The following is a 22,279-nucleotide window of genomic DNA, read 5'->3' as shown; positions in this document are numbered from 1 at the left end:
ATGGAGAAATGGATATTCTTATTGTTCGCACTTTGTAAATGACTTTCTGGGCGTTTTGTTGACTCTTTTTTGGCTATTTATTTGCGTATTTATTGGTGACTATGTACGACTCTATGTGAGACCTTTGCACCTTTCTTTTGCAACCCTGATGTTTGTCTAACCTTCTATATTTTAGAATTGCTTATTCAAACTTCGGACGACTTGGTCTTTTCCTCGGCCAGCACTTTCTCGGCAGTCTCGACAAAGATTTTGCTCGCACCGTCGACGTGCTCGGGGTGTGTTGAGAAGTTACCGGTCATTACGCGGATGGCGGCGGTGTTGCCCTCGAGGGTCGTGCCCGTGACCCAAATCTTGCCGCCACCGTTGACCAGCTCGCAGACCCGCCGCGTGCGGGCCGACGTCACCTCGAGCGGCTCGTCGGGTGTGCGCTTGGCGGCGCGGAACACGGTCAGGGCAAACTGCGGGCCGGTGAGGATCTCAAACAGGTCCGGGCGCGCCTTGAGGGAATCGGCAAAACGCTCGCCGAGCGAAATGGACCGCCGAATGTAGGCGCGCAGGCCCTCGCCGCCGTAGGTGCGCAGCACAAACCAGGCCTTGAGACTGCGAAAGCGGCGGCCCAGCGGCAGCTGCCAGTCGCGGTAGTCGGTGACGAGGCCGCCGTCGCTGTAGTCGTTCTTGTAGTAGTGGGCGTCGGCACCGAGGGCATCGACGAGCCAGCGACGGTCGCGCACAAAGGCGCAGGAGCAGTCGAAGTTGGTCAGCAGCCACTTGTGCATGTTCATGTTGAAGCTGTGGAAGCGGCGCAGGACAGCTGTGCCCGTGGGCTCGGAGTTGGGGTCGGCGGGGTCGCGGGGCGCGGGGCACATGGTGGCACGGGTCTCGGGGGCGACAAGGGCCGAGCCGGCGTACGCACCGTCGACGTGCACCCAGATGTCGGACGCAGCGGCGTCACGGCCGGCGGCCACCTGGGCCGCGAGGTCGGCATCGAGCACGTCGGCAATGCTGGCAAAGTCGTCCACGGCGCAGGTGTCGGTGGTGCCAAAGGTGGTGCTCAGGAAGAAGGGCTCGAGGCCGGCGGCGCGGACCTTGGCCAGGGTCGCGCGCAGGCCGTCGCCGTTGATGGCATAGCCGTTGGCGGCGGGGGCCGGGATCGACCGGTAGCGCAGGCCCAGGACCTGGGCGGCCTTTTTCGCGGACGAGTGAGCGGTGCCGCCGCCGAGAGCAACGAGGCGGGCGCGGCGAGCGGCGCGCAGGTCCTCCTGCTCCTCGTCGGACAGCGTCTCGAAGCCGGCGTGGTCAGCCGCCAGCGCAGCGCGCAGGTACTTGTCGGCGGCTGCAGTCATCATGGTCATGACGGCCTCGGAGGCGGTGCCGTGGATGACGCCGCCACCGCGCGTGGGACCCGTCGAGAGGTACTCCTCTGGCAGGCCGAGCAGCTGGGCGAGCCAGTCGAGGACGACGGTCTCGAGCTCGGTGATGGCCGGGCTGCAGATCCAGTTGAAGGCGGCGGCAGCAAAGGTGGCGGAGTACAGCTCGCCGAGGATGGACGGGTAGCTGGAAGGACAGGGGAAAAAGGCAAAGAAGTTGGGCGACTGCCAGTGGGTGAGGCCCGGCACGATCTTGTCCTCGATGTCTTGGCGGATGACGTCCCATGCCTCGCCCTGCTCGGGGGCGGCGTCGGGCAGCAGCTTGCGCAAGTAGCCGGGCTCGACAGTCGAGACGACGGGCCGCCCGCCGAGGCTTGCATAGTACTTGATGACTGGGGATGTTAGTCGGATTCGGCGCCGAAACTCAATCCATTCCACGTGTGATCTTACTCTCGTCGATGGAGGCCGTCGCAGCCTCGCGGAAGGCGTTGTCATCCATGGTGTGTTGATCTGAGGGAATCGAGGGGATGAGGGTCGACCAAGCACGGAGTACAATCGGATCGCCGATATCAATATGCGGTGGAAGACCTTTCGCAGGTTGGCCGTTTAAATACATCCGTCGTCGGCCGCCAATGACAAGGAGGCTGTAGTCTGTAGTCTGGCGCTATAGTGTACTGTAGTTTAAAATTCTATTTTTCCCCGAAATGTTGACAGGTGCCACCCGCCACCGTCGCCTTCCTAATTCGTTATAAGGCGGCCCTCTACCCCAACGTCGCGGGTGTTGTGCGGTACCTGGGGAAAGAGCGATATAGTATGTTGTACGGCAGGTCCAAACGAGCAACAAAAGGCAGGTGCAGCCGTTCCTTTAGCGGGTGCGCACTTTCCGAGGCCCTGTTCTATCTTACCAACCGTACCTTCCCTCAGTCCTGAGCGTCGTCGTGATCGTAATTCCTCCATTTAGACTCGCTTACCTCTCCGAACTTCCACCACCTCAACTAATGCTCAGAGTCGCCGTCTACAACAGGAGACAACGCCTCGTTTTCCGGTCGCTTTGAACTGTCGGCGTTCACTCTCATCTCCCCACCACCGGCGTTGTCTACGGAGTCCACGCCCAGCCGCAGTATTGCTTTCAACCGGACGTGCGAATGTTGAGCGGAGCAACTCATCCAGAACTCCATGTTGATCGTCAAGCCTCTCGTGTTGCAGCAGCGCTTAAAATGCTCTGGTAGTCAGAGATGCATTTCGACACATTCCTGGCCGTTGATATTCGCGGTCAATGGCGCAAGCCTCGTCTTGCATCTTTCATACTCCATAAAGCGCCTGGGAAGAGCAATGCGCGGCATATGACTGGGAAAGGTTTATGTTGCCAAATGAGTACGGACAGCCTCAGCTGAACAGACACAGAACAGCGAAATGCCCATAGTACAGTATCGACACTGAACCATGGAGGCGGTGTTGGCAAAAGCCTCAACGACCGTTGTGCAGATGTCTCGTGAGGTATCTACGACATCATGCATTTTGGCGATTCCACGGGCAACTGGACATTCACAGCCCAAGTAATAATAGGCGCCAAACACATCGGCGAATACCACACATACGTCGGTGGCTCACACATCGACTGTCTCCAGTGCGTCCCCAATCCACTGCCACAACCTCCTATCAGCTACAAATTGAGAGTTCTTCTCCGACATCAGCGTCAACTTTCTTGCCACAGCATACCTCACAGTCACTCTCTCCTCCCGTTTTCTCACTGCTGTCAACATTTGCTGCATGTCACCATTATCCGCCTTCCCTTCTTCTCGTTTCCTCACAATCTTCTCTCCTTCTTTTATTCGTTTTCCTTCCGTTCCTCTGCCTGCCATCGTTTCCTGTCCAGCCATTTCTTCTTGTTCTTCTTCATTGTCCTCTTCCTCGTCCTCGCGCAGTTCAGCCATCAGATGCTTCGCATATTCCTCCTCGCGGTGCTGGCAAAAAAGCTGAGGAATGTCCCGCCGAATGTCGTCCAAGTCTTTGCCATACACGAGTTTGTAGAGGCTTTGGAACAGCGTCAAGTCTTGCGTCGACAACGTTCGGACAAGGGGAGTAAAATGACGAATTCTCTCTGCTCTCTCCCATTGTTCTGGCTCAACACTCCGTCCCCGCGCCGTTTCCTGGAAGCCTGTCTTAAACGCGGCAATAAGTGAATCTAGAGGTGGTGTGAACGAACCATTGAACCCTGGCGTGATGAGCAGCTCGGTGACAGGGCCGACCGATGCAGAGCCCCAGTCGATGACACTCGTGATGTTAAACTCGTCGTCCACAAACAAATTACCGATATGAAGGTCGGGGTGAGAAAGGGCGAAATGGATGCCTGTCGAAGCGAGAGACGGAATCATGTCGCGCAGCAGCTGGCCCGCAATGCAGAAAGAGAGCCTATTTTCACTGCTCTCTATCTTGTCGCCAAGGGCACAGAAATCATTCCACAGGTCTGTTGCTGCGCGATAGTCGGACCAGTTGCGATATTCGAGCGGGTCAGGAATCGGCGCAAAAAAGCTGTGGGGGCTCATTCGAAGCTGCTTGGCATGCTCTACCATGGCAGAAATCTGAGAGCCGAAGTACTGGCTCTCGTCGTCGAACGGACCTCGCTCCATGTCCTCGAGCTGGTCCCTCCACTGCCAGAGCAACGTCGGACTCAGACATTCGCCAACGAAATAATTGCCATCGCTGTCTTTGAACAGGGATCCAATTTTGTTGAAACGAAGCTCAGAGAGACGACACATAATGGACCCGAGCTGGCTCATAATCTTTTCTCGGTTCTCGTCGGTCAGGGGAAGAAGCTTCACTATTTGAGGATACCCTGGCAAGTGGAGGGCATCTTCAGTCCAGTCGTACTCAGACAGCGAACGGCCAGAGGCCTTGCTCATGAGAATGTATGGTACCCCGATGTCATTGTCGGACGAGCCGCTGAAACGCTTGGTCAGCACCCAAGAAACGTGACCGGCAGGACTTGACTTCATTACGAACCTGAACGAATATACGTCTGGGACGGGGATCGAACTGTGTGTCCGTATGTATCTCAATGTGGCGGCTTCACTAAGCAGTATCTTTGAAGCAGATTCAGCCGAGTAGATTGTGTCCGCGCCGGCGCGCGGTGAGCGAAACACCCATTCGGCCCCATCGTCAAATTGAAGAAACACAACCCAATTTTGGCTTCCCATTTTGGGTCTCCTCGAGACGTCCGCTGTACATGAACACGGCAGGCCTCGAAGTTTTGTCGCGAGAGACAGCAATGCTTCGAGGTTGAAATCGGCGTGCGCGAAGATCTTCTCGCGCTTTGGGCGCTTTCTGGGAAGCATGGTGGGAATCATGGTGGACAGAAAAGACGGCGTTTGACGACTTTTCATACGCCCATATTAAATAAGCACAGTACTCACTGCTCGTGTACTGCGTTTTGCCTGATCGTATCTTATTTCTTGATACGAACCAAATGCGGCGTCCACACACGTTTTCATTCATAAGCTCCCGCGTCGCACAAGGCGTTGGCAGTCTCGGCTCCAACATCAAATCAGAAGAAGCGGACAAGGCAACAAAACGTCTCGGCAGGTAACTCGGTTTGTGGCTCGATGCGGTGGCACACCTGTTGGGCGTTCTTCCTAATCCAATCAGGAGCCGCCTGGTTCCAAGAAGCGGCCTGGCCCGATCCGCCCAGATTAAGGGCCCGCAATGAACCTCAAATTGCTCAACAAGAAAACCGGAAACACTATGAGCAAGTGTCGTTCGGCGTAAGATTGGCTCGTGTCATCTGAAGCACGGTCGCTCATTGCTTCTATGGGCTTCTATGGACTCGACAAAACTAATACGCTATACACAAAAACAAATGCAATCAGCCACAATGACCGGCCTCTACCGCGCGTCCATTTCGACGCCCTCATCGTCGACCTCTTCTGTGCCGTCGAGGATGCCGTGGTCGCCGCCGCTGTAGCCGTATCCATTGCCGCTGCCCAGTCGGATGCGCCCGCCAGTGACGCGGCTCACGCGCTCGGCCACCCATCCTGCCAACCACACCATTCCCTGCCACAGCTGCTCCTGCTGGTTCTCGGCGCCGTTGCCGTTGCCGTTGTCGGTGCCGTTGATGCCGGCCGTGCGTGTGTTCTCGGCGGCCTCGGCCTTGAACTGGTACTTGAGACAGTCCTTGACGGTGACGAGGCCCACCAGCTTGCCGTGGTGTTCGATGAGGATGACGCGAGGACCAATCTTGCGGAAGAGCTCCATGACGGTCTCGAGGGGCAGGTGCGGGTGGGCCATCACCGGCGTGCGGTCCACGTAGCGGCTGAAATCGACCGCCGTCGACGACGGTGGCGGGTGTGCTGGCGATCCGTCCGGTCTGCCGGTGTCGTCGGTTCGGACGGCCGCCATATCTATATTCGGGACAACGGTCAGTGCCGGCGTCATGGGCGCCGTTAACAAGGCATCGTCGCCCACGGCGGCGGCGGCGGCAGCAGCGGTAGCGGTGCCAGGTCCGCCGTGGGTGGAGGCCGCGGCAGCAGCCAGCTCAGACGGCGGCAGGAACACGCAGCGCGTGTCTGGATTCACTGGCCCTGCATTGCGCCGGAACCGGTCGACGGCATAGCGCAGCTCTGTGCGGCCCACGTAGCCGACGAGCACACGCGACTCGGCGTCATCGACAACCGGGTAGCCCTGGTACTGGCCCTGGGCCAGAAGGCGGTCGACGGCGGCCAGCGTCATGCCGGCCGCGGGCAAGGCCGTGACGTCGCTGTTCATGGCCTGCGACACCGGCACGCCAAAGTTGTGCTCCTCCTTGTTGTCCAAAAAGGGAAACCCATTGAACCAGATCATGCGGTCGGCAATGCCGCCCCCTCCAAAGAGGTCGCCGACCGCCTTGGTGACGCCCACCACGATCATGGTCGGCAGAATGTAGGTCAGGGCGCCGGTCAGCTCAAACATGATGACGACGACACAGACCGTCAAATGCATGATGCCGGAGAGCGCAGCGGCGGCGCCCAGAAAGGCATAGGTGCCGGGCGTGATGCACGGCACGTCGGGCTCGCAGGCCGCAAAAAACACGCTCGACGGGTACGCGTCGTGCAACGCCTGCACAATGATGCCGACGGTGCGGCCAAAGGACGCGCCAATGGCCATGGACGGCACGAAGATGCCGGCGGGCACCTTGCAGCCGTACGAGATGATGACCAGGAACGTGCGAAGCAGCGTGGCCACAACGAGCGACGCAATGTTCCACGTCCGTTTGGACGCCTCGCACAAGCCCTGGTAGTCTTCGGCGCCCTCGCACTCGAGAAACAGAATTTCCATGCTCTCCGTCATGTCGATGCGCAGGAACACGTTGGGGTAGCACACCAGGGCCGTGGCGGCGGCCAGCAGCGTGGCCTCGAGCACGGCGTGCTGGCCCAGGTACTTTTTGCGGAACGCCTGCACGCGCAGGTTCCATTTGATGACAAAGGCGCCGTACAAGCCGCCAAAGATGCCGATGATGACGTAAAAGACCGTCTCGAAAAAGTGCCACGACCGGTCGTAGTGCACCTGGAACATGACCAGCTGGCCCGTGCGGAAGGGGTTCATCGCCGACAGCACGGCCGTGGCCACCAGCGCGCAAAAGTAGCTGCGCCACAGCGTCTTGAGGGGGAAGTAGCTCGACATCTCCTCGAGCGAAAAGAGCACGCCGCCAATGGGGCTGCCAAAGGCCACGGCGACGCCGGCCGCGGCGCAGGCACACAGGATCTCGCGCGTCTTGGACGCGTTGCGGCGGTACTTGGCAAACAGGCGCGAGATGACGTTGCCCGTGCACACGGCGTAGTGCACGCTGGGGCCTTCCTTGCCGACCGACAGGCCTGACGCGATGGCGAGCGGCAGCGCGACGGACTTGATGGCCAGCGTCCAGAACCCCAAGAAGCCCTTCATGGTGAAGCCGGCAATGATGCACTTGATCTCGGAAATGCCGGATCCGGCCGCGTACGGCGCATAGGAGCGGACGAGGATCGCCGACGTGAAGGCCAAGGCCGTCGCAAAGGCCAGGTACAAAAGGTAGTTGGCCGGCCCAAAGCCCGTCCAGCGGTGCCAGTCGGCGCAGCCGTTGTCTTCGCCCCAGCAACAAAAGTTCTCGTTGAGGTAAAAGGCCGTCGTGCAGTAGCCCAGCTTGATGTCGGACAGCCACTCGGTGATGATGTTGAGGAACGCCGCGTTGAGGCCAATGGCCACGCCGATCAGCGTCACTACGATCCAGCCCTGCGCCGCGTCGTACGACTCGTACAGCCTGTGCCGCCAGCCGACCTGGCCGTGGTCGTAGAGGTCGGCATTGTGCCGTCGCCGGGCCTTGCGCCGCAGATGCTCGCGGGCCGCGTCCTGCACCCAGTCTGGTGTCGTTGGTCAGTCCGTGTCCAAAGGCACCCCTCGAGCAGCCGAAAGCAATCACGCACCTATTGTTGTAAAGTCTTCGTAGCGCTTGATCTCGGCAATCTCCTCCTCGATCCGCTGGTGCTCGGCTGCCGCCGCCGGAGCGCCCTCGTCGTTCTCGCCGTTCTCGCCCCGCTCGGCTGTCGAGACGGCAAACGACAGGCGTGAGCCGACCGACGGCCGCCGGACGCCCACCGCCGTCGACGACAGGAACGACGACGACCGGGACGCCATTGTGTGTGTGCTGTGTGTCGCGCCCTCCGTCGACCGACACGGCCGCGCCGTTCAAGGGTCGATGTTTTGGATTCTTCGCGTGGATGGTTCGTCAGCCGCTCCCGATACTACCGCTGTCTCGTCATCTGTTTTGGGTCGTCCAGATTCGTCAATCTGTTGCGTTTTGTCGTCTCCGGCGTCCCCGTCGTCTTGTCGTTGCCGGCTTTGGCTGGATACGGGGTCGTTGGCATGCGATTGCGTCGTGTTCTTGGGCGTTTTCTTGGCCTTGGCCGATGTGCGCTAGAGGAAGCTTGGTGTTGCATGGAGGAGCTGCCTAATCGTCTGTATTACAGCGCAATTACCATTCGTACTTGGCGCCTCTTCGTAGTCGCCCGGGCACTTGCGCGTCTCCACAATTGGAGGACACGTTTCACGTGATAAATTGTGCTCAGCCACGTGCACGTGTCCCAGTGTCCCATTTACACAAGTGTTTCCCAACAAGGAAGTCGCCCAAGACGAGCGTCTCAGCTCTCACATTCACTTCCATTCACAGGCATAGACGACCACAATCTTGCGAAGAACACGATACAATCTGCAGCCACGCGACATGCAAATCAGTAGGAGCATGCCTTGCGGCATCTCCAGGGTCCAATTCAACTAAGGGCAGACTACGTAATACAACATGCCAGCCAAAGGGCGACAGTGGGGTATTCAAGCGCGCAATTGAGAAAGAAAATCCAAAAGAAATCCAAAAGAAATCCAAACGAAAAGCAAAAGACAACGTCATGCAACGATATGCAAGCAACCCAGAAAATATTCCGTTTATTCAGAGGCAAATGAGGCAATGCTTCGTCGCACAGTGGACCCGGAGGCAAGCTGCCACTCTATGGTCGAACGGCCGCTGGCGCTTAGAAGTTGTTCCACAGCCGCTTGTACCAGGGCAAGGGCACGGGACCCAGGTCGCCGTGGGCCACCTCCTTGTCCTCCTCGAGATCGCGACGGCGGCCCGTAACCAGGTCCATCTCGCGGGCGCGCCAGAAGTGGGTCTTGAAGACGAACTTGTAGCCAAAGTAGATGACAGCAAAGAGGGGCAGCAGGATGTAGGCGTCGACAAAGTTGCCGGCGTCAAAGGGCGACAGGTACGACCAGCCCTGGACCAGGGCCAAGAAGACGTTGGCAAACAGGCCAAAGTAGGCGTTGTACGGGTACCCCAGCGACTGGAAAGGCAGCTCGTCGGGGGTGTGGCCCTGGGCCTTCCAGGCGGAGCGGAAGCGGATGTGCGTAAAGGAAATGCCACCCCAGACCAGGAACGTCGAGACGCCCGACAGGTTGACAATGTAGCCGTAGGCCTTGCTGGCGCCGGTCGAGACGTTCATCATGCTCAGCGCGCCGCAGGCATTGGTCAGCACAATGGCCGGGATGGGCACGCCGCGCTTGCTGGTCCAGCCCAAAAACTTGGGCGCCTTGCGGTCCTGGGCCATGAAGAGCAGCGTGCGGCTGCCAATGTAGATGCTCGAGTTGACGGCGCTCAGGCAGGTCACGAAGATGAAGGCGTTGATGAGGTTGACGCCCGACTGCCAGCCGGCGTTCTGGATGGCAATGGTCATGGGCGACTTGAGGGCCTTGCTGGCGCCGTTGACGAGGCCGTCGGCGTTGGCGGGGCAGGTCAGGCCGAAGAAGATGGCGGAGCCCATGTAGATGAAGATGATGCGCCAAAACACCTGGCGGATCGCCCGCGGCACGGCGACGCCCGGGTTCTTGGTCTCGGTGGCGGCGACGGCGATGGACTCGACGCCGGCGTAAAAGGTCGAGCAGAACACAAAGACGGTGGCCACGCCACGGAAGCCGTGCGGGAACGCGCCGGGGTCGTGCCAGTACGCGCCGCCAATGGCGGGCGTGCCCTTGATGCCGCCGCTGACGTAGACGATGGAGAACAAAAAGTAGGCGACCAGGCCGCCGAGCTTGATCAGCGCCAGCCAGAACTCGGCCTCGCCAAAGGCCTCGACGCCGAGCAGCTGGAAGGCCATGAAGGCGGACCAGAACAGCAGGAAATACCCCCAGATGGGCACCTTGTCGCTCCACAGGGAAAAGATGCTCGTGATGGTGTTGTACTCGTTGGACAGCACCGCAAACCAGATGATAAAGTAGTTCCAGCCCACGGCGACGCCAAAGGCCTTGTCGACAAAACGGTCGGCCAGCGTGACAAAGGCGCCGCCCGAGGGGTACAGCGTCGTCAGCTCGCCCAGGCTCTGCATGATGCTGAAGGCGATGATGCCAATCACGCCGAAACCGATAATCAGGGCCGCCGGGCCGCCCGAGGACAGGGCCCCGCCGGAGCCAACGAGCAGGCCGGGGCCGATGATGCCGGCGAGGGCCATCATGCTCAGGTGGCGCGTCTTGAGGCCGCGCTTGACACCCGAGTGCGGGTCGATGGCCTGGAAGTCGCCCACGGAGCCTTCGTCGGCGGACGTCTTGTCATGGGGGCTGCCATGTCCACCATATGCGTCGGCGTGCTTCGTCTTGTCGGGGGCGCGGTAGTTGATGCCGATGTCATCGTTGAGCAGCCCGCTGCCGTAGCCACTGGGCGTGGGTTCGTGTGACGCCATGGTGAGGCCAGGCGCGTAGACAGACGCAGGAGAGAGAGAGAGAGAGGCGAGAAACAAAAATAAGGACAAGCAGTAGAGATGGAGGAAGGAGCGAATTCGGATAAATGAATATGTCTAGTGCGGTGTCACCAAACAAACGTGCGCAAACGTCGTGCAAGCCCAGGTCAGCAGTACATTCCAGTTCTGATCTCTGTTGTGTCTCTGATCTTCCGGATCGGCAGTCCTGTTATAGCACACAGCGCAGGTCTTTCCTTCAACGGATTTGACTGCGATCTTTGCCCTGCGCCAACGCACAATTGACAAGGTTCAAGATACGAGCACTGGGCTGTCGCAAAGGCGTGCTTCTTCTGGGTACGTCAGATCCGCACGTCAAAAAAGCACCAGACGGCGTGCTCGAACGGCGTGCACGCGTATCAGCGAGACGCCGTGGGCGAAAAGAGAGCGCGGATAGCTGGTATTGGGTGTGTTTGGGCGAGATTTGGCGGTGTTCTCTTATTCTCTTATCAGAGCAGGGGGACGGAAAGAACGAGACGGCGCCTTCCACAGCGTTATCTCCTTGCTAAAATCCGTTCTGTGAGGAGACAGGCGGCGCCAAGATCGGGCGCGATACCAAGGCGATCAAGCAGGAGGGAGAGGAAGCGAAAGGGAGGTGAAGAAACGTGGAAGAGAGCGATGATCGGGGACCGATTGGCAGGAGGAAGAGAAAAGACAGGAAGAGATGGCAGAGTGTCCGCAGAAATTAATAATTAAAAAAACTCAGAAAATAAGGGCCAAAAGAACAGACGAACGGTCGAGTGCAGATCGAAACAAGGAAACAAAACGCCAGTCCGGTGCCATGGGAGCGACCCTCTTTTACATGTGCGCCAGGAGTACGACAGTAGTCGGACGGCGTTGGGTTTCTGTTCTTCTTTCAACCTTTGGTGCGATTTTCTGCTACGTTTCTAATGTGTCATTTTGAAGGTTTCGTGCCTGCCTGGTTCGAGAGCATTAGTCCTCCAGTTCATCGTTCTTGCCTTCAAGCACGCGAGTGATGCAGAGACTTCTTGCCATTCGGTGACCACTGCTCCGTAACCAACGGCAGCTTCTCGGTCGCAAGGGCTCCACTTTGCACGAGAACTCCCCACGCTCGCCCCCCGTCGTTCTTACCCTTCCCGTCAACTGCTTGAAAGCCACACCACATGATGCTCGTGGCGCCTGGTCGCTCCTTCCACACCCGCGCTCGCCATGTTCTGGCCGAGGCCACCAGATGTCTATACATTCATAGCTGAGCGATAATAACAACAAAATAGTAAAATATTGATTTGTCGAATGCCAGAAGATTGCAATAAGCATATCCCTCGGGTGGTCTGGACGTGCCTAGCGGCCAGCCCGTCAAGCTCGTCATCAGCGGCTGCTGCCATTGGCTAGGGCCGTTAGGGCACCATTTGGCAGGCGGCCAAAGGGTATTACGTAAATGCGCGATGACGCCTTTGGGACCCCCATGCGCTGGGGCCTTTCGCTTTAGTGGCGGCGGCGTGAGACCTGGCAGGAAGGTGCGCGTTCCAGGAAGTCGCAGGTCGGGAGGTTCTTTCCCGCCCTTAAGCTTTCGCTGGCTCACTAGCTCTTACCCTGTTTGGCAACGCACCACGAACTGCGTTATTGGTGCCATTGGCGCCAAGTTGGAGCTTCTTCTTGATCTTTTGTTTTGTTTTTGGGGCGTCTTTTGCGAACCTCCAAAAACCCCCTTTTGTCTCATTTCCCTTTCCTGATGGTGTCTTCGTTGTTTGCCTTTCGCCGACCTTCAAGCACGATCTTGGCAGTAGAATGACCCTCCAATAGAAGAGCAGCCAAAAACGCAGGGAATGCCCCTGTTGGAGCAGTCGAGAGATTGCTTCATACTGGGGGTCGATGGAGCAATAACGCCACAGCGGCAGTCGTGCTGGCACAGCGCTGACGAGGCCAGGTTGGGGCGTGTGATTCACAAAGAAACAGGTTAGGCACTGCGCACCAAAATGAAGACGATCGGGGATGGTTGTCATTTCGTTGCCTGACAAGGAGGATGTCAGAACTCAATCAGCTAACTCGATTCGTTTCCGACAAAACGGACAAGGTGAGAAAAACTAGAAGCAAATCAGACAAGAGGAAACGCCATCCATTGGCACCAAGCCTGGACATCCCCCGAAATCAGGCCAAGGTTGCATCACGACATCGCGGCCTGGCCGAGTACATCCTCGTGACACTTCACTCGGCCTGCTGGCTACTTTGACACATCGTCTTGTCGTCTATTTGGCATCAACAGCCACCAACGGCGCGTTTCGCTTGAGGAACGCTGCCACGCACGCCACAAACCGCTGCAGCTCGCTCGCAGGTGTGCCCAGGCACAGCGCAATGCTTCCGCGCCGCGTCGTCCAAAACCCGTCCTCCATCATCTCGAACCAGAAGAGCTCCTTGAGCGTCCAGTCCTCGGCCGTCTCGCGCTCAATCGTCTGCAGGCCGGCCGCCGTAAAGTGCGACCCCAGCACCGTGCCCACGCCCGTGAAGCACATCTTGGTGCCAGCCGTCACGGCCGCGAGTTGGCGCAGCAGGTCGGTGCCCTGGGCATTGAAGGCCGTGCACACCTCGGGCGTGTAGACCTCGGTCAGGCCGGCGTGGCCGACGTACATGGCGAGCGTATTATTGTTGAACGTGCCGTGGTGCGTGAGGGACGGTGCGGCTGGCGAACCTGTGGCTGACGATTTCGTTTTCGTTGGCTGCGGCTGCGGCCGCGGGTCGTACGACGCCATAATATCGCTACGGCCGCCAAAAGCACCGAAGGCCAGGCCACCGCCCAGGTACTTGCCAAACGTCTTCATGTCGGGGTGCAGGTCGTGGAGCTCTGCAATTCCGCCGGGTGCCATGCGCGATGTCATGACTTCGTCGAGAATGAAGACAACACCAGCCTAGAGCAGGTCAGCAAGTTGATACAAGACACAAGCACCACGAGCATCACGAGCACCGCAAGCACAAAGTCTATAGCCGATTACGCACCTCCTTTGCGGCTGCCTCAATGCCCGTGAGAAACGCCCGCGTACCTGGCACCGCACCGGGTCCGCCCTGCATGCCCTCCACCAGCACCGCTGCCACGCCCTCTTGCGCAATCGCCGCCTGCGCACTGGCCACGTCGTTGTAGCGCGCCACCACAAAGTCGTCCCGGTCCACATTGTTGGCCGCCGGCTGGCCGCCGCCGAACATGAGCACACCTCCGTGGTACCCGCCCGCAAACACCACCACCTTGCGCTTGCCTGTGAACGCTCGTGCCCCGGCCAGCGCGTGCAGGTTGGCCTCCGTCCCGCAGTTGGTGAACCGCAGGCGCTCCAGGCCGAACCTGGCGCACATGGCCGACGCGTGAACGTGCTCCTGCGCAATGGTAGCACCTAGATTGAGGCCCACGGTGGTTACCGTCGTCAGTAGCGACGCCACAATAACCGGGTGCGAGTGGCCGTAAACGGCCGCCGTCAGCTCGCCGACAAAGTCCGTGTACGTCGCGCCGTCCTCGGACGTTAGTTGGTAACCCTTGCCGGACTGCATGCACAGCGGGAATGGCGACGTGTGCAGCTGGGTGCGTGTGTTGCCGCCGGGCATGCTCTCGGTGGCGAGCTGGTGCAGTGCGTAGGAGCGGGGGTTGGCCGTCGTGTAGCGGCGAATCGCAGCATCGAGTGCGTCTTGGGCCGTGAGTGGCGTCGCCTTCTCCTCGACGGTTACCGTCGCCGTGGCGACGTCTGTCTTGAGTCGGGCTGCCGTCACAGACGGGATGACGGCAGCTGTCTCGAGTACTGCGCCGGGTGCCATATCGGTGATGTGGTGGGTGGGTTGGTGTGGTCTGAACGGCAAAATCGTTGATGCGACTCTCAACGCAAAGAATAGGTACGTCCAGATGATGTCCCGGTGTTCTTTATGATGGTAATCGTCCTTGAGGATGCTGCCCCTCTTGTTATCTCAACAAGGGAAGCTTAAGATATATGGGAATCCATGTGCCGTATTATATCTCGACAAAGTGACCAGATCCATCAGTCAGTTGGGCTTTGGCTACCGGTAGAGACATGTCAGTTGCTGTAGCACCGTTCTCCAGTCTCATGCGCCTGTCGGCCCTCTTCTGTTGGTCGTTCGTTTTATCGGGACCTTCCATGGTGGTGTCGTCCTTCCGTATTATCGCGAGTCCTTGGCCGCTACTGAAGGGCCGCCGTTTTCCTCTGGGAACACAGTTCGTGGGTACATTGTCGTTGGTGACTCGTTCGGTATCTCGTTATCCCTGGTCGCTGCTGATAACGGAACCACGAAAACGGCGAATGTCCCGGCGGTTGCATGTGTCTTGATAGAGAACGACGCGAGGCCGAGAGATAACAAACTGGACAGAAGGAGCAAGTGAGAGTGTGAGAGCAGGAAAGGAGAGGGAGGAATAGCGGGTGTCAAAGGCGAGGGAGAAGAAAAGAGGACGAAGGGGTGAATTCGCCGTCTTCGCCTAGCTTATCGTCTGTGTGCCGTTCCTTTCTCGCTGGCTCCGTGTAAGTGAATAAAAGCGTAGTGGTAAGACGCCGTCTTGGCGAACGGCGTCCGATGGGACCTCTTTGGCCCTCTTTTTCGCTGGCTTGGTATCTTTTCTATGATAGCAACCATCGTATAAGTTCATGACGCCTATTGGCTGCCGTCATGTTTGGAATTCATTTGCAATATCTACTGTGATGCCATACTTTATTTTATGCATTTCTTCTCTCGTTGTACAACTGTGACACCGGAATTCTTCCGCTGGACAGTCATTTCGGGGGTTCAAACGCAAGGAGCGGACCGCTAAGCGGCCCGAGAATCGGCTCGTTTGACCGAGAACCGCAGAGGCAAGGAACTCTAAGGGCATTTACTTCACATCGCAATCGCTAACAGCAGTCCACTCAAGATTCAAAAACGGGGATTCGCAAATTATCCACAGAATACAATTCTGAAACCTTGATATCAATAAAACTACATCGCGTTTCATCACGCATCACACACAACAAATGCAATCGTGCACATTATTAATGTAGGCTTCTGTAAAACCTTTATCGTACCTTCGCCCTTCCCCCATCCCCACCTCCAACTTACTGAAACATGCTTTGGTTGAAACCGACACCGTCCGGTGCGTCGGCACTGTTGCCGCCCGTGGCCGACAAAGATCCCAGGATGGGCTGCTCGGAGCTCAAGAAGCCCATGTCCATCCAGGTAGTCGAGTCCAGCAGCCCGCCGTCGACTGTCTTCCACCAGTCGGCCAGCAACGAGTCCTGGTCGGGTTCGATGACGCGGTCGAGGGCGCGCAGTGATGATGAGGTCGTAGAGCTGTGCTGTTGCGGTTGCAGTGGCTGTTGCTGCTGTGGTTGCTGCTGCTGCAAGAGCTGTTGTAGCTGTACTTGCTGCTGCTGTGCTTGTTGTTGTTGCTGCTGTTGTTGTGTCTGATGCTGTAAAAGTGGTTGCGGAGTCGTGCCTTCGCCGCCATCTGCCTCGCCACCGTCCGAGTCGTCCGAGTCGTCCGAGTCGGCGGCCATGCTGCGGTCGTCGGTATTGTTGACGCTGCTGGCGCCAGCAGCGGAGCCGGAAACAACCGCGCCATACCGCTCTGCATTGTTGCGCACAACCTTGTCGAGCTGGGCCACAAAAAATGCCGACAGGCTCGCGTACAGGTGTGCGGCTGACGTCGTGGGCAGGCGGGCAGCGATGCGGTCCAGGTGGCCGGGGATCGCGCGCACTTTTGAGGCAGCCTGGTCGACTTTCACAAGCGAGAGTCCGCCGCGCTGGATGGCATACAGAATCTCGGTGGCAGCGTGGCAAACCATGATAAATTGGTTGTTGTGGAACCCGACCATGAGCTCGAGCAGCACAGGGTCGTGCAGCATGGTGTCAAGCAGGCGGCTGGCAATGTCGACGTTCATGGCCGACAGGTGCAGCAGCTCCGGGGACGTGCCGGTCAGGTCAATGGAGCTCATGTCGCGCAGGGCCTGGGCATTGAGCACCATGATGCTGTGGTCCATGTAAAAGGCGAGAACCGACAAATAAGGGCAGTGAGGCGAGGGGGCGCAGCGCGCGTTGCGGGTCTGCTCGAGGACACGGTACGTCTGAGCATGCCACTGCTCAACGGCAGCCAGGGTGTTGGCAACGCGCTTGCGCTGCTCCATGGCCGCCAGAAAGAGGCCGCGCATCTCAATGATGCCGCTCACAATGCGGTCGACGGGCCCTGTCATGGGCTTGCGCCACCACTCGGACGCGTATGCAGGCATCTCTTTCCAAGCCACGCCCATGGAGCGGCCTGTGATGATTCCAAAGCTCTTGTCGGAAATAAACGTGTAGAGCCAGGTGCGCTCAAAGTTGCGAAACAGGCGCTCACGAAACTCGGGTGTGGCGCCACCGGGGATCTGGGCCACCTCGTTGTTGACCTGCTCGGCAATGGTGGCCGGGCGGTGGATGCCGAGCTCGCGGCCGAGCTGGACGGCGTGGCTGAGGCGTAGCCAGTACGGATCGTCGGCTTGGCGCTGGCTGACGGGGGCCCAGTACTGCATAACGATGATGGCCTGGATGGTCTCGAGCGACTTGACGCAGACGGCAATGGCCCACTTCATGTTGCCCTCGGCGAGCGAAAGCAAAGCCGGGTAGACGACGCGGTCGCGCGGGCGATCCGAGACGGCACAGCCGAGCGCACAGAGCGCGGAGAAGAGAACAAATGAGGTAGCCCGGACGTACTCGGGCGTGTGCAGGACGGGGTCCAGCAGACCGACAAGCGGGCTGCGGTATTTGAAAAAACTGCACAGCGGGTTAGTAACATTCCGAGTATCAGACCATCAAGAAATCTGCCGAGAACAACAAACTCCACCTACAGTTTAAAGTACCACACGACATCGTCCTGGTCGATGATGCGCGCAGCGACCGGGTCACAGGTAGTGGTCTCGAGTTTCAGAGGGCTATCAATGGGCTGCGTGGCCAACACCTGCCAGTCCCGCTGGTGGGTCGTCTGCGTCGCAAAGTAGCGTGACAGACGCTCGTCAATGATGTTTTTGCGAGCCTTGTTGCCCAGGAACGACTGCGCCATGGGCGAGTTGGGGCTTAGATGGTACGGGGCCGTGTCGGCAGTGATCGCGGCGGCCATGATGTGCAGAGGCGAGACAAGCGAGGCCAGGAACTCGGGCTCGGCCATGGCGACGGCGTTGGCGGCGTTGATGGTGTTGGAGCCAGTGGTCGTCGTCGTGGCGATGCTGCCGTCACCGGCAGTCGTCGAGGGCCGCGTGCCCAGTGGAGGCGATGCGAGAGACGCCAGAGAAGACGGCGATAAAGACGAGGAGGGAGCCCCCGCCACGGCGGGCGAATCGTGGTGGGACTGGGACTGTGTGTGGCGGTTGGCACCAGCAAAGTTGAGCAGGGCGGCGACGACCTGGTCGCGTTCGGCCGTCTCGCCGATGCGGGACAAAAGACGATCGACAGTGGCCGAGTTTGTGTTGTGAAGGCTGGGGAGGAGAAGGGTTAGCCAATGCGGACAAGGACAAGACGCCACAAGGAAAAGGGAGATCATGGACCTACAACGAGTTGCCGTGCTTGCGGCCACGATTGGAGCCCGACGGGTATCGACACGGCCGGTGACGCAGGGTGCAGCGTGAGCAGGGCATCTTCCGATCGCACTTTTGGCGCAATGCTCGGCAGTTGAAGCAGGCTGTTACCGGCTTGGCCGTGCCCGCACCGGCCACAGTCCCGGCCGCTGCTGTACCCCCAGAAGGTCCAGCCGCACCAGTAGCCTCTGCATCGTCGTCGACGTCGGTCCGGGGCGGCATCTCACCGGCGTTGTCGTGGCCACCGTCGTCGACCGTCTCGGCACGGGATTCACGGCGACCATCGCGGGGACGGCTGTCGGCCGATGGCCGTGGCAGCAGTGCCTGGTGGCTCTCGTGTGGTCCTGGCCTTAGTTGTGGTGTAGTCGGCGGCGGTGGCTGCCGTGCATCGTGGATGGTTTGCTGCTGTGACGACGGTGTTTGTTGTCGTTGTTGTTGTGGTTGCGACGATGTTTGCAGTATGTTCGTCTGTGGCAGGGGCTTGCCGCGCACCCGCGAGTACACGGGGTTGCTGCTTCCATTATTGCCGTTGTTGTTGGTGCTGGTCATGCTGCAGGTGCGCCACACCCAAGGAAGGCGCGCACCCGTCAGCCCGTCAAAGGCGGGAAGGAGCAGAGGAGGTTGGCCCCGGGCTCGGCCCAGTACTGGTCACGGCCGTTCTCCCCCGCCCTATGCAAAGGCAAGGATGGACCGCGCGGCTGGGGAGGGTCAGGCCGCTTGGGCCAGGCCAGAACACTTGTTGTGTCCTTCTTTGCCACAGGGAATAAGATGGCAGTGTGCACGCTGAACGGTCGAATTCGGCAGTGGAATGGAAAACGCCGTCCTGGATTTGCGCCGTTCAGTGAGACGCGATGGGAAAGAGCGTACGACAGAAAATGGTGCCAAGGCCCGGGAAAGAACGAAGGATGGCGAGGGGAGGCTGCGGTTAATGATCCGCAAATTGCGCGAAAGAAGGAGGAGCAGGTGGCTTGCTAATATCGTTTGGTCGCAACCAGCATGGGCGTTCTTTCTGAGTGTGGTGGCACGGTGGTGCTTTGCGTGGGATGGGGGAAAGAACGACCAGGACCTCTTTGGTCGCTCCTGCTTAAGAACGGCGTTTATTCCAACACCGACAACGAGTAGCTATCTTTGCGCTCGAGACCCACTTTAAGACCAGCTTCTTTCCGAGGACTAGGCCGACAAAAGTACGGCTAAGTGCACAGTCAGACTTCAAATTTGTGAGGTAGCGACAACGGGTGCACTAGGATAGTACAGTGTAAATAGCCGGTACGAGCCGCCACCAAACCGGTCTCCAGCAAACGTCTGATAATTCATAAAATCCTCTGAAGTGCCAAGGATAGTACTCGCAGTGAAAATATAACTATAGTCTTGTCCTGCACGTGCCGTTGGCCTGCTTTTAACGTCATAGTGGCCCAAGCTCATACTGTTTTTGGGGAGGTGGCGATGACATGGACTTCAGGGACTTCTGGTAGACGGCGTCCAATACATGCATCGAATGTGTAAGTGAACAAAATTGGCCACTCGAGGCAAGTTGACGTTTTCCAACATGACGTTTCATGATGAACATAAAGTCGCCGTCTTTCACAAGCAGGGCCTACACACGCCATGAGAGTGTCAGACGAAACACAAGAAAGGGATGTCCGTCGTCTCGGATCATGTTTGGATTTTATTGTCTAAATCGCCGTCTCCTGGCCCCGGGTTCTACTTCGGAGCGCCCGGCTGTCGGCGGCTGCTTGGCGGCTTGGTGACACATATTGGCCATTTTCTTGTCGATGCAGGCTTGGCTCAAATTTGCTGTGTGTAAACAACGGGAACGTCGTGCCATTTTTGCTCTGCCATATGTAAGACGGCGACGAGCTCGTGCTCCGCAGGAATCGGAGCCCGTCATCGAGTTTCATCAGTCATGATTATTGTCGACATGTCATCCAAAATATGTGGAAATACTTCACGAGGATAATTATTACCACATCGTAATCCATTAGTTTTTTTCAAACTGTGTGAACGGCGTATAGCTACCAGCAAGGGGCATACAATGGATATTGCCAAAAAAGACAATTATCTTGATGCTATATGAATGAAGCCTGTAGTTCTCATGTTTTGCTATATCACTTCCATGGACAGGATTCCAAAATACGCCTTTTTTTATTACCTCCCCGCCAATACATATCGACAACGAGGCCACTTGAACTCTTATCTTGTCCAATAATTCTTTGTTTGATCGTTATGGCCGTTCCGGAAGCACCTACCCAACCACATCCAGATGATTTCCCTCATGCAGGTTCAGATTCGGAGCAGAACAACCACAAGACAGTCCAGGGAGCCGATGGGGGATACGCTTCGGTCATTGTTGGGGCCATCCTAGCCTCGTATTCAGTATCATGGGGTGAGTGGCCACAGTTATTCGACTTTGTGCTGCTAACTGCTAACCACTAGACAGGAATTAATACAACCTTTGGGGTCTACGTATCGTTCCTAATTGAGCATGACTACATCCCGGGAGGGACCCCGCTACGCTATGGCTTCGTCGGCGGACTTTCGATAGCTGGTGCCCTGCTCTCGGCGCCTCTCATGCATTTTCTGATCAACAAATTCGGCTTCCGCGTGCCCTTTGTCCTTGGTATGTCTGCTATCGGCCAATACGCCAGACCGCTGAACGGAGCCGAGTACTCATGTTCCACACTAGGAATTGTATGCGTTGTTCTTGGCCAATGCCTTGCTGGCCTTTGCACATCATTTGGTGCCTATCTCGTTTGCCAAGGCCTTGTCTTCAGCATTGGTACGTTTGCCGCCATACAATGTTCCTGTAGACTACAGTGTTTTGTTTCCCCCCAGCATACTTCTAACACGTTTAGGCCTCGGTGCAGTGCGTGCCTCCGAATAATTCGTCATCCCCAGACCATGCACTCACTAACAGAATAGATCCTTCTCCCTTCGCAAATCATTCTCGTCCAGTGGTTTGACCGGCGGCTCGGCCTGGCACAGGGCCTTGCCAATGCTGGCTCCGGCTTGGGCGGGCTGGTCCTGTCCAACACGACGAGGCTCCTCATCGAAACACTGTCCTTGAAAAAGGCCCTCATTGTGAATGGCGCCATTTCAGCCGCCGTTCTCATCCCTTGTCTCTGTCTCCTCCGGCGCGGACCGATGGACACCAGCCGCCGATTGGAGCTTCCACAGCTCCGTTGGCTGCACCACCCAGGCTACATCTGGGTCTGGACATGGGGATTCTCAGCACGTACGCGTCCCTCCCCGTCTTTATGTGCCAGTGGAACCGTCATCGCAACCACCGCTAACACGTCTAGTCATGAGTTACTGCATCGCCATGTATACCATCGCGTCCTACGCCAGTGGCGGCCTCGGTCTCTCACAGACCCAGGCTGCTGCTCTGCAGTCGTTGTTAGCCGCCGGGCTTCTCGTCGGGAGACCTTTGACAGGCCTCCTCCTTGACGTTGGCGGCCGCATCAATGTGGCTATTCTTCTCAACATAGCAGCTGGTGTGTCCTGTTGGGCCCTGTGGCTGCCCGCACGCTCCTTTGCGCTCATGGCGGTCTTTGCTCTCGTCCAAGGCTGCACGGGCGGTGCCGTCTGGGTGGCTGCCGCACCTGTCACGGTCGAAATCGTGGGCACAGCCAGGTCGGGTTCGGCATTGGCCATGTTCTGGCTGGTCGTGGCTCCGTCCGCGGCCTTTTCGAGCCCGTCTGCCATTGGACTGCTGACCTATGCGCGAACGCATCTGCACAAGGACGGAGCGGAAGCGTACGCCATCTCCATTGGATTCTGTGGTGCGCTCTTCGTGCTGTCCAGCATGTTCCTCTGTGGAGCTAAGCTTTATCAGAGAAGAGAGTCGAACGTTGTGGGCGAGAAAGCTGAAGTGATTTGAAAAGAGTATAGAGTACTTACATTGGCACGAAAGCGTATTTTCTTATTCTTTTTTTTTTTTAACAACTCTAAACGAAAGCATAAACCGGCTTTTAATTGCAAATAGAGTAATAGACTTTAATAAATTTGGAGAGTCATTAGTAAAGCACCACACAGCCTAGAAGTGTCCTAAAAATACGGTAGAATCAATAAAATATAAATCATGGATAGCTTGGAAGATGGTCAACGAAAAAGG

The 22,279-nt window shown here is 57.9% G+C and overlaps 8 protein-coding genes across 8 annotated transcripts; 1 reads left to right on the top strand and 7 right to left on the bottom strand.

Moving 5' to 3' along the window:
- Positions 1–185: 185 nt before the first annotated feature.
- Positions 186–1,866, bottom strand: SPSK_03252 (aromatic-L-amino-acid decarboxylase; the record flags this gene model as incomplete). The annotated part of the gene is made up of 2 exons (XM_016730092.1): positions 186–1,759; positions 1,818–1,866. The coding sequence occupies 2 exons, from the start codon at positions 1,864–1,866 to the stop codon at positions 186–188; spliced, it is 1,623 nt and encodes a 540-aa protein (XP_016585131.1).
- Positions 1,867–2,974: 1,108 nt separating this feature from the next.
- Positions 2,975–4,714, bottom strand: SPSK_03238 (RNase H domain containing protein; the record flags this gene model as incomplete). Its single annotated transcript, XM_016730079.1, has 1 exon — positions 2,975–4,714. One exon carries the CDS (start codon positions 4,712–4,714, stop codon positions 2,975–2,977), a length of 1,740 nt encoding a protein of 579 aa, XP_016585130.1.
- A 535-nt stretch (positions 4,715–5,249) lies between these two features.
- Positions 5,250–8,009, bottom strand: SPSK_03038 (chloride channel, other eukaryote; the record flags this gene model as incomplete). The annotated part of the gene is made up of 2 exons (XM_016729882.1): positions 5,250–7,735; positions 7,799–8,009. The coding sequence occupies 2 exons, from the start codon at positions 8,007–8,009 to the stop codon at positions 5,250–5,252; spliced, it is 2,697 nt and encodes an 898-aa protein (XP_016585129.1).
- A 51-nt stretch (positions 8,010–8,060) lies between these two features.
- SPSK_03715 (uncharacterized protein) lies at positions 8,061–8,467 on the bottom strand (the record flags this gene model as incomplete). Its single annotated transcript, XM_016730549.1, has 2 exons — positions 8,061–8,288; positions 8,360–8,467. The coding sequence occupies 2 exons, from the start codon at positions 8,465–8,467 to the stop codon at positions 8,061–8,063; spliced, it is 336 nt and encodes a 111-aa protein (XP_016585128.1).
- Positions 8,468–8,896: 429 nt separating this feature from the next.
- Positions 8,897–10,594, bottom strand: SPSK_03247 (general amino acid permease AGP3; the record flags this gene model as incomplete). The annotated part of the gene is made up of 1 exon (XM_016730087.1): positions 8,897–10,594. One exon carries the CDS (start codon positions 10,592–10,594, stop codon positions 8,897–8,899), a length of 1,698 nt encoding a protein of 565 aa, XP_016585127.1.
- Positions 10,595–12,855: 2,261 nt separating this feature from the next.
- On the bottom strand, positions 12,856–14,401 carry SPSK_03305 (glutamate-1-semialdehyde 2,1-aminomutase; the record flags this gene model as incomplete). The annotated part of the gene is made up of 2 exons (XM_016730143.1): positions 12,856–13,512; positions 13,601–14,401. 2 exons carry the CDS (start codon positions 14,399–14,401, stop codon positions 12,856–12,858), a joined length of 1,458 nt encoding a protein of 485 aa, XP_016585126.1.
- Positions 14,402–15,681: 1,280 nt separating this feature from the next.
- SPSK_03010 (fungal transcriptional regulatory protein) lies at positions 15,682–18,717 on the bottom strand (the record flags this gene model as incomplete). The annotated part of the gene is made up of 3 exons (XM_016729855.1): positions 15,682–17,371; positions 17,446–18,069; positions 18,143–18,717. 3 exons carry the CDS (start codon positions 18,715–18,717, stop codon positions 15,682–15,684), a joined length of 2,889 nt encoding a protein of 962 aa, XP_016585125.1.
- Positions 18,718–20,391: 1,674 nt separating this feature from the next.
- On the top strand, positions 20,392–22,045 carry SPSK_03263 (MFS transporter (Mch2); the record flags this gene model as incomplete). Its single annotated transcript, XM_016730103.1, has 4 exons — positions 20,392–20,551; positions 20,606–20,856; positions 21,088–21,400; positions 21,468–22,045. The coding sequence occupies 4 exons, from the start codon at positions 20,392–20,394 to the stop codon at positions 22,043–22,045; spliced, it is 1,302 nt and encodes a 433-aa protein (XP_016585124.1).
- Positions 22,046–22,279: the final 234 nt, after the last annotated feature.

The sequence above is a fragment of the Sporothrix schenckii genome (assembly GCF_000961545.1).
Source record: "Sporothrix schenckii 1099-18 chromosome Unknown Cont47, whole genome shotgun sequence".
Lineage (NCBI taxonomy): Eukaryota > Fungi > Ascomycota > Sordariomycetes > Ophiostomatales > Ophiostomataceae > Sporothrix > Sporothrix schenckii.
This window is presented reverse-complemented; position numbering and strand designations above follow the sequence as displayed.